General features: G+C 39.2%; 1 protein-coding gene across 1 annotated transcript; it reads right to left on the reverse strand.

Moving 5' to 3' along the window:
• Nucleotides 1-207: 207 nt before the first annotated feature.
• Nucleotides 208-9,692, reverse strand: LOC146389834 (uncharacterized). The gene is made up of 4 exons (XM_084913800.1): nucleotides 6,211-9,692; nucleotides 2,954-3,289; nucleotides 2,770-2,829; nucleotides 208-2,651 (listed from the first exon to the last, which is right to left on the reverse strand). The coding sequence occupies exons 1-4, from the start codon at nucleotides 6,272-6,274 to the stop codon at nucleotides 2,491-2,493; spliced, it is 621 nt and encodes a 206-aa protein (XP_084769926.1). The 5' UTR covers nucleotides 6,275-9,692; the 3' UTR covers nucleotides 208-2,490.
• Nucleotides 9,693-10,392: the final 700 nt, after the last annotated feature.

A 10,392-nucleotide genomic window follows, 5' to 3' on the forward strand; every position in this document is an offset into this window, starting at 1 on the left:
CAAGACTTTTATTAAAGCCCTACAAAAATTACAAAACTATTTTCCAAACACTTATGAACGGTTCGAGGCTTGAGTCTCCACAGGTCACAGATTGGTCAGACATTCAGGTTCAGTTACAATCAGACAGATAGAATTTAAATAGTTGGTGTCACATAAATATGATTAAAGTAAATTAAAGAGAAAACACTGGAGTGAGTTCCCTGAATATATTTATTAATCATATTTTAAAACAGAACACATTTAATTAGACAGCTTTAGAGTCATGGCCTGTTTATGGACGACTCAGACATTTAACTTCCTCTTTTAAGATAAGCAACTTTTTTTTCCTTTTCCCCAAGAAAAAGAAAAAAAGCTTCTTGAGTTTCTGTTTATACCACAAACAGCTCAGACAGTAACGGTCACTATGTGCAGCACAAAACTTTAAAGACAGCTACACATGACTGAAATGATGAACATGTTAAAATTTCATGTGTCAGACTCTCAGCTGTGTCGATATAATGAGTTTAATTTCTGTCACTGACACCAAGTGAAGCCCGCCCTCTTCCTCTGATGAGGTCTTCTTCCACTTTTTGTGCAACACTGTTGGATCGCTAAATTCATTAATATTCATGTGATAAAGCTATTCTAAAATATATCAATAATAACACTGAACTCAGTCATTGAAAAACTCTGATTTAAGTCTTGAGCCAGCTTTATTTTCTATCTTTGTTGCCTCCAAGCACTCAAACTTTTCATTTTAAAGTGGTCTTGAACAATATTTCTCCAGATGAAATTTTTTTTCGGACTTTGGCTCCTCTTATACCTATTTTTAACACATTCCTAGTACCTGACCCATGAATTATTAAGGCATAAAAAGGAATTTACTCATAGGATGACCTCCTGTAAACACACTGTCAATGCTGTAAAAGCATATTTTGACAGGAAAACACATATTTGACTATCAGTCATGGACAGTTGTTACACATTAGTGAGAAGTTACTTGTATTTGAAGAGATGGGAAAGCATTGCATGGATGAGCTTGCATCAGCTTGACCTTTTAACAAGGAGGTCAGCTCCTCATCGCCCTCTGCTGGTGACTTTATGAGATGAGCTGTTTCATATAAAGTATCAGCCTCCTCACTGATTTCTTACTTGCTTGCATATTGGTCACACTTTATTTTCTCATAACATCAAACATTAATTTTGGATATTATATTTTGGCATTTTGTCTTTATTGGATGCCAACAGTTAAAATAGACATGAATCTGACAGACTTGCTGAATCAAGAGTCACTGAAGTAGAACGTGTCTGACAAAGTGAAGCAGGATAAAAATGTCTAAATGCAACACATCAAGCCACGATCTACAGAAGAGCTGAGAAACAAAGTCACTGACATCTATCAGACTGGGAAGGTCACAAAGTCATTTCCAAGACTTTGGGACTCCAGTGAAGTATGATGAGAGTCGTTATCCACACATGGAGAACACGTGGCACAGTGGTGTTCATGGTCTTCATGGTCAGGAAAGTGAAACAGGCCTCCAAAGATCAGCATTGATCAGTGCAGGTTATCAAAAAGACGTGATTGTTGCTGTTGCTGCCAACACACTCGCACAACCAGTTATTCAGTTTAGGAGACACGTGCTGTTTCACAGCACTGTAGACCACACAGAAAGTGAAGCCCTGGATAACAGATCTCTTTATTTCAAATCACATGTCTTTGTTTAAAATAAAATAATCAGATTGTGGCTCAGACAGCAGCAGCTTCTCTCCTACACTCCTACTTTATATAAAATCATTTTAACCAAGTTTATATACATCTGTCAAAATCTTGCTTTAACTGAGTTTATTCAGTATTTAAACTCAAACATATTTTGCATCATTTAACATCCCAAATTTATAAAACTCACATAAAACTCTTTGGTTTCATCCTGTTGAAAACCTGCATTGTGACTGTAGTTCTGCAGGATTAAAGTTCATCTCTTCATCAACACAGTTGGTCTGACTCAGTTTAACCTCCTGAGCTCTAGTTTTTAGAATTATTATTTGATCCTGATTATTGGATTTAGATGGACCTGGTAAGCACAAGTTTGTTTTTTAAACCATGTCCTCATATGGAGACGATGCTTTTATGGCCTAACATAATAAAGGCAAAACATGCTCACCAAAGACTTATATAAAGTGCAGAAAGTTTAAAAAGTATCGTCTCTACATGAGGACAGCAGCAAATAGATAAATACATTTTGAGTTAGTCTCAGCTGAGCCCCTCAGAATAAACAGATTTTTTGTGCAGTACCTTTAAGATTATTAATAAATCCTTTCATATTTCAGCTTTCATATTTTGAGGGTTAGAGTCCTAAGAGCTTTTTAAACCTTCATTGGTTTTGCTGCCGACCTCCGTTCTGGTTGTTCCATCATCAAAATGTTATGTAGTGTGAAACCATCATGAATTAGACCACCTAATCTGTTTCTTCATCTTTTTGAACCAACATCAGTTTTTAAATAGTGTTTTTTTTAGTGAGTTTTATCTGGAGACCCCCGACTCAATTTTCTGGAGATTAAACTCCAATCACAAACAGGAGCAGTAATGACAAGAAGAAAAAGAAGAAGAAGAAGAAACAAACCAGAACCATACACATAATTCATCTGTCCTTTAGATCCATCCTTTGTGTTACCTGCAGGAGAAACAGGAGATGTGTCAGCAATCAGGTAGAGTCTAACAACCAGGAAGCAGCTTCACCTTCACTGAACATAAAATAAAATCTGAAACAATCCCACCAATAAATGACAGACCGATTTTAAGTCGACCAGGGTTATCCTCCTTCCCTCCATCCTTTGTGTGTTCTGGCTGAACTGCAGGAGGGAAACAGGAGAGATATCAGCATTCATGTAGGTAATGAGTGAAGAACAGCACAGAATCCAATCCAACGACAGGAAGCATTTTCACCTCTGATCACACACACTGAACTCTGCTCACCTGGAGGATCAACTCTCAGATAGATGATGCTGATGAGCTTCATACTGTCTCCCTCTCTCTTGACACGACACTCGTATATTCCAGCATCATTAATCGTCACATCCTTCAGAATCAAAGACACGTCTCCATCCTTCATCTGTCTGTCCTGCAGATCCACCCGGTCCTTAAAATATGGATGCTGCTCATCTGGAACAAACTGCCCAACCCGGTAAACAAGGACAATTTCCGGCTCCAGGCCTTCTCTGCTCCACTCTACAACTATGATGTTTTTGTTTAGAGCTCCACATGTCAGAGTGACGTTCTTCTGTCCAGACTTAGCTGTGACGGTTTTCTGTTCTGAGAGTGAAACAACACGGAGCAGAGAGGTTAAAGGTCAAAGTGCAACTGTTCACTTCTACAGCAGCCAATCAGAGAGAGGATCAGAGACCAGTGAGCTCTGCTGACACAGAGGACAGAAAGAAAAACCTTCTTGGACTTTATTTTGGGACAAAGTCACCAAACCTCTGAAGCAGTTTATCAGGTTTGACTCCTGTTTTTATGTAATCAGTGTTTATGTCCTTTGAAATTAGAGTCATGGATCTCTACTGTGATTTAGACAGCAGCCATATAAACACTGCAGAGCGCAGAGAACGGAAAAAAAACTGAGCAAGACTAAGGTGAAATATTATGAATCAATATTAAGGTCCTGTTGGTATGTGGGAGCTTCGTCCTGCTCCTGCAGATATTCCAAAGACAGTGAGAGCAGTGGTTCAGGTCAGACACACAGAGAGACGAGGAGACGAGAAAGAAAACCTAATGTTCAGTGTTGAATGTTACATAAAATAAAGTATATAAAAGTGTATTTGAATAGCAAGCTGCACATGGCTCAAAACACTGAGTATTTTTATATTCAGCACTTCTGACAGAGGTTAAAGACCGTCATAAATAAAGCTGGCTTGCTGCTGCTATCATGATTGTTCCTTCACACAGAATCTCTCTAAATTCCGATCAGATTATATTAAGTTGATTGAACATCATATTGCACCTCACAGTGCTCCTGTTTGTTGCTGTGCTGCAGTTTCTGATGTCATTTCATTACTGTATGTTTCTTCCTCGTTAAAATCACAACCTGATAATGAAATGAAACTTTCACTGTTTCTGCTTCATCAGGAGCAGGTGGGAAATGGTGGGCGGAGTCTACAGTCAGCAGGGGCAGGTTGCTGAACCACGCAGACCTTTGCACACTTGTACTTCCTTCCTGTATTGAGAATTCACTAGCTGGGACCACATCCTCAGAAACGATGAGCGAAGAGGGATGAGGAAGTATGAGGTTTGGGGAAGGCCTTGAAGGGGACTGGCAACGGCTCCCAGGCTGGGCAGATCCCCATTTACTAACGAGAAGTGAAGGAAGGAAGGGAGGAGGAGAAGAGAGGGGGAAAGGGGGGGCATGGAAATGAGAACAGCAGGTATTGGAGAAGTGGGGGTTTATAGTCTGAGGTCAGAAGGGCATGAAGGAGGAGTGGTCCCGCTCCAGAAATTCAGATGATATCTCGCCTATAAAGCACACGTGGCTATGGGACGTTTTTAGCCCAAACTTGTAACGAGCCCCTGGCAGCGAGTTTGGATCACGTTCACACCATTAACAAACTGCAGTGAGACTGGTTGTTGTGGTCCACACCTGAGTGTGAACCAACCAAGAGTTTCAAGAGTTTCATGCTCAATCATCATAACATTCATACGCATTCACACTCCCATGATGTATAGGAGAGCAACATGGAGTTTGTATCTTGCCCAAGGATATTTGGCATGCAGACTGGAGGAGCCTGGGATTGAACCACTAACCTTCCAGTTAGTAGCTGACCTGCTTTACCACCTCAGCCAGCGTCATGAGAATTTGCATATTAATAATCAAGGAACTGACCTCCCGCCCATTGTTCCTTCAGTGGGCTGGTTTCAGTCATTATGCAAATGTACTGTTTATAAGATTGGGGAAACCTGCAGTCAGCTGAGACTGAAGAAGTCACTTGGATGAATGTGTGTGAAATCGTTAGAAAGCACCAAGTATAGAGACAGTGCTTGTGGGAATGTGGGTGTGATTGGGTGAATGTGGCATGTTGTACAGAGCGCTTTGAGTACTCTGGGAGAAAAGCGCTCTATAAGAATCAGTCCATGAGTGACGAAATGTTTCTCCCACTGAAAATGTCCAGATGAACAGAATCAAATGTTGGGGAAGAAAACTCGAGTTTGATTTCAGCGGAGTAAACAACCGAAGGCACACCCACATAATTATTAATCCATCAGATTCTCTGATCTGCTCCTCATAAAGGCTACGTCCACACTAATGCGTTTTCGTTTGAAAACGAATCGTTTTCTCTCCGTTTTAACCTCCCGTCCACACTGAGACGCCGTTTTAGCTGATGGAAAACGCAGCATTTTGAAAACGCTCTCGAAAACGCATACATTTGAAGACGATGCGTTTACATCGAAGTGAAAACGGAGACTTTCGAAAACGAGGACGCATTTTAGTCATGTGATGCAGTCATGTGACCAGTTAAAAAAAGATAGCAGAGGGCATTGTTTTGTTTGCTCTCCATTGTGACATCCCTAAAAAAGATTAACATCAGTCTGTACATGCTCCAGATAGCTTTTCTTCAAATTCTTTAATTCTCACTCGCTTTTGCAACTCCACCTCATTGTTAGTCCATTTAAAAAACTCAGTGCTTTTCCTCAACATTTTGCCACAATGTTTCAAAGAGCCGGAAAGTAAATAAACGGCGGACAGAAACGAGGCAGTTCGAAACGTCCTGCGTTTCACGCATGTGCAGAACTGGAGCATAAGCGTTTTTGTCCGTTTAAATGTGGACGCACAACTCTGTGAAAATGACTGAAAACGCTAGTGTGGACGCAGAGTGGTTTCAGACAAAAACACCGTTTCCAAACACTTCCTTCACCTCGTGTAACCTCCATTGCGGCCAAGGTAAAAAGGGTGAAGAGGGGCTTTTGGTTTACCAGACTGCACCCCTGCCTCGTAGCTCAGGATTCCTCTTAATCTATCCTTATGAGAAACAACACTATCTATCAGTTATATCATCATTATCCAGTAGAAGGACATAATGCACAGGCTGGTCTCAAGGAAATTCAGCAGTTTTACAGCAAATGAGAGCAATGTTTCAGGGCCTTGTTCATGAAGTCTAAAGACAAAGTGCAGAAACTTAAAATACTCCGTCCAGATGAACAGAATCAACTTTTTTGGAAACAGAAAGTAAAGAAGAACTCACCTGAAGACGCCAAATCAGCAAACAGCAGAGCCACACAGAGACATAATGATGTTAATGGAGTCATCGTAGGTTAATTCAGTACGTCCAAAATATACCGGGAAAAAAACAGGACCTGTGGATCCTTTATGGTGCAGGTGTAAACAGAGGAAAACCGATGGAGGCACGCCCACTCATCGATGTAGTTTCGGTCTTTTGAAGTTCACATTCCAGTCATGTCACTGCTGAGTTGGCACATTCCAGAGAAAATTAGAAAAATTACATTTGTTCTGGTTTAGTCACAGGTCTTTGCTGTGAGGCAGGATTTTGGCTTATTGAGATAACTTCAGGGTAAACCTTGGGTTTAATGTACTATAAATGTGCTTCACTTCTTACCTGTACATTGCCATGGTAACCTATGCTGTGATTAGAGATCAGTAGACATGCAATCACTTGAATTAAGCAAAAGCCGAGTCGCTTTATAACAGGAATGTTCATGTGTTCATTTGCTGGAAACATGCAAATAAAAACCTGCTCAACCTGCTGAGACCACATCATCATTTTAGGTTTGACAGCATTTCAAGTAGATGAATTGAGGCTGCAGTTTGGGGAAGGCCTCAGAGATGACAGGTGGCTGCTACTAGTCCGGGCAGATCCTCGTGTATCAATGAAAAGTGAATGAAAGAGGGAGGGACAGGAAAACAAGAACGAACAGCATGTAGTGGTGAGGGTCATAGAGAGGGAACCAGAAGTGAGCCGAATACATTCGACATACAAAGACAGGCTAGGATCATACCATTTACAGATTGAATTTACAGTTCAGTGTTGAATAATTCATGAAATAAACTATATAAAACGTGTATTTGGATGAGATGCACCACAGAGTCATGGCTCAGTGTCTGAGAGCTTGACTGAGTCTCAAAGGTCTGAATGTGAGCTTAAAGTTGTTGTTTTCATGAGATCAGAAACAACATTTATTTTAAAGCTTTCATCAGTATTTTAATATTTGAAATTTATCCTAAAGATATTTTGATGGAAAATAAAAATATTTAAAAGTTAATATATATTATTGAGAACAATGACAGTAGTCTGGCTGTTTCTGTTTCGGTCTGTTTTCCTGTTTGGGTGCAACTAAAAACATATTTTGAGTTTTGGCCTCTTTTAACACTCCTGTTCTACAAAGATGAACTATTTAGCTCAAGCTCAAGTTCAAGCTCAGCTGAACGTAACATTAAGGTGTCAGTGAGTAGAAATACTAGAAAAGCAGAGTAAAAGTAGTCAGTTACAATCTGACAGATGGAAATGTTGGTGCCACATAAATATGATTAAAAAGTAAAAAAAAACACTGGAGTGAGTTCACTGAATGTATTTAAAACAGATCATATTTCATTAAACAGCTTTAGATTCACGGCCTGTTTATGGAGGATTCAGACATTTCACTTCCTCTTTTTAACATCAGCAGCCCTCTGACGAAACTGGAACTCTTTTCTTTCCTTTTCCTCCCAAAACAGAAAATTTAGCTTCTTTAGTTTCTGTTTAAACCACAAACAGCTCAGACAATAACGGTCACTATGTGCAGCACAAAACTTTAAAGACAGTTACAGGTGACTGAAATGATGAACATGTTAAATTTCATGTTTCAGCTTCTCAGCTGTGTTGATATGATGAGTGGATGATTTGAGCTTTTTTTCATTTCTGTCACTGACACCAGGTAAAGCCCGCCCTCTTCCTTTAAGCACGCTTTCTTCCTCCATTCATACAAACAGTGGTGGATCGCTAAATTCATAAAGATTCATGTGATAAATTCTATTCTAATATATAACTATGAACATAAATTTCTCCCTATTTTGCCTCCAGTCGGTGACACATTGTTGTCATTTTTTAAACGCGATCTTGAGCAACAGTTCTCCAGGATGAAAGTTTGTTTTTGGACATTGGCTACTTTTACACTCATTTTTAACACAGTCCTATTAGCTGAGCCTGAATCATTGAGGCATTAAAAGGAAGTTACTCAAGGGATCAACCAGTTTGTTTATACACATTTTTCAATTAAGCAGAGAACCAATGTCAAACTGTAACTTTAGAGACTTTGTTACCTGAAGTCTGTCACAACAACACATTTGTTCACATTTCTTTAGTTAAATTTAGGAAACCTGCCAAAGATAACACAGTTTGACAGACACAAACTCCCAGATTTATTTCCCACTTAAAAAGATAAATGGCTTCTCAGTAGACCCTCTGCTCAGATGAAATAAGTGCCTGGATGACTCTGAACGTTTTACATTTTAATGAGTAGAAAACAGAAGAGATGGTTTTTGGTGGCGCTTCTGAGGCCACTATTATAAATCTTGGTTCGCTGGCACAGTTTGTTAAACCAGTCATCACTAATCTGGGAGTGAAAATGGAGGCAGATCTTAAACTTGAAAGCCAGGTCAGATCTGTTGTAACATCTAGTTTTTTTCATTTGAGGCAATCAGCCAAAATAAAGCCCATCTTATCAAAACAGCTTTTTGAGACAGTAATCCATGCCTTTGTTACATCAGGCTGGATTATTGTCACGCACTTTACTGCGGGGTTAGTGATGCGTCCATTAGGCGCCTGCAGGTTGTGCAAAATGCTGCAGCACGTCTTTAAACTGGAACAAAAAAGTCTGAGCCCATTACCCCCTTTTTAATTTCACTCCACTGACTACCTGAACATTTTAGGATTGTTTTTAAAATTCTCTTATTTGTTTTTAAATCTCTTAATGGCCTGGTGATTGTGCTTTTGCGGTAGCTGCTCCAATGTTGTGGAACGATCTGCATGTTAGACAGACCTCTTTTATTTTTTTTATTATTTTTTTAGTTTAAACGTCTTCTTAAAGCATATTTATTTGCCTTTGGCACTGTTTAAGGGGACTGACTCAATTTGTTTTTAACATGTTTTATTTTATTTTATCTTATTTTTACTTTGCTTATGCTACTTGCATGTATAGCACTTTGTCAACTCTGGTTTTATGTTAAAGTGCTTCATAAATAAATTTGTTATGGTATAATGTTATTGCACCAACAATGTGATTCTTAAAAGCTCAAAACTCAGGTTTAAAGTGGAAACAGGACAAGTCGAGGAGAGAAGAAGTATCTGGTCTAAAGAAAAACTATGCATGAAAAGGCAACATTTGAAATTACACAAGAACTGGACTGAAAATCGGAACAGATCTTAAAATGTGACGAATCCAAATTTTACAGTTTTGGTTCAAATCATCATCAGTATGTACGGAGGAAGAGGTTACAACAGTGAGCTTCTACTGCTGTAAAACAGGGCGGAGGCTCTGTTGTGGGTTGGAGCTTCATTTCAGTCGGTATTTTTCTGTGTTCAGTCATGAACACAGAAAAATACCATCAGATGTTGATCCACCATGCAGTACCTCCTGTAAACACACTGTTAGTGCTGTGAAAGCGAACAGCACACAGTTAACTATCAGTTATGGACAGATGTTACACAGTAGTGAGAAGTTATTTTCTATTTGAAGAGAAGGGAAAGCATTAGATGGACGGGCTCCCCATCGCCCTCTGCTGGTTAATTTATGAGATGAGCTGTTTCATATAAAGTGGCATGAAGAGATATGAGCATCAAACCTTATTTTTGAACATTACTTCTTTGGCATTTTGCCTTTATTGGATGGCAACAGTGAACATAGACATGAAGCTGATAGATGTCAGGATGAAAAAACTCTTTTTTTAAATTCAGATTTATGAAGAACTGCAAAAAAGTGCTTTCTATTCAGCATGTTGGTGCACAACAATCTGGCACAAGATGCACATGACTGAGGGAAATATAATAAAAGAAACAAGTACAATAATAATAATAATAATAATGATAATAATAATAATAATAATGATGATGATGATGATAAAGGAGCAAAAACCATGTCGGTGCCTGTGTTGGGACGTTGTGAGGAATTCTAGTGTCTGTTTTCATCACTGGATGAGACTCTGCTGTTTGCTGAGGATGAGGATGATGAAGAGTTTGTTCCTCAGCTCAGAGTTTCACTGTGAAGTTTCCTCCACAGACAGTTTAACTCGAGGCTCAGCAGTGAAGTTACAGTCTGACATTTTAAGATAAAAAGCTTAAGAAGTGCCCAAAGCAACAAATCATCTACTGTGTGCAGCACATCTGTTATACTGATCTTAGCATTGTCAAATAAAATAAACAAATAAACACAAG

This window comes from Perissodus microlepis, chromosome 3, assembly GCF_051167445.1.
Source record: "Perissodus microlepis isolate ML-2025 ecotype Zambia chromosome 3, ASM5116744v1, whole genome shotgun sequence".
Classification (NCBI taxonomy): domain Eukaryota; kingdom Metazoa; phylum Chordata; class Actinopteri; order Cichliformes; family Cichlidae; genus Perissodus; species Perissodus microlepis.

What these genes read in the sequence shown, in the direction of transcription:
- LOC146389834 (XM_084913800.1), bottom strand. Translation starts at nt 6,274, where the DNA reads ATGACTCCATTAACATCATTATGTCTCTGTGTGGCTCTGCTGTTTGCT. An exon ending in TGCTGATTTGGCGTCTTCAG is followed by an intron (nt 3,290 to 6,210) that starts GTGAGTTCTTCT and finishes TTTCACTCTCAG; the next exon opens with AACAGAAAACCGTCACAGCT. An exon ending in CCCTGGTCGACTTAAAATCG is followed by an intron (nt 2,652 to 2,769) that starts GTCTGTCATTTA and finishes TTTCTCCTGCAG; the next exon opens with GTAACACAAAGGATGGATCT.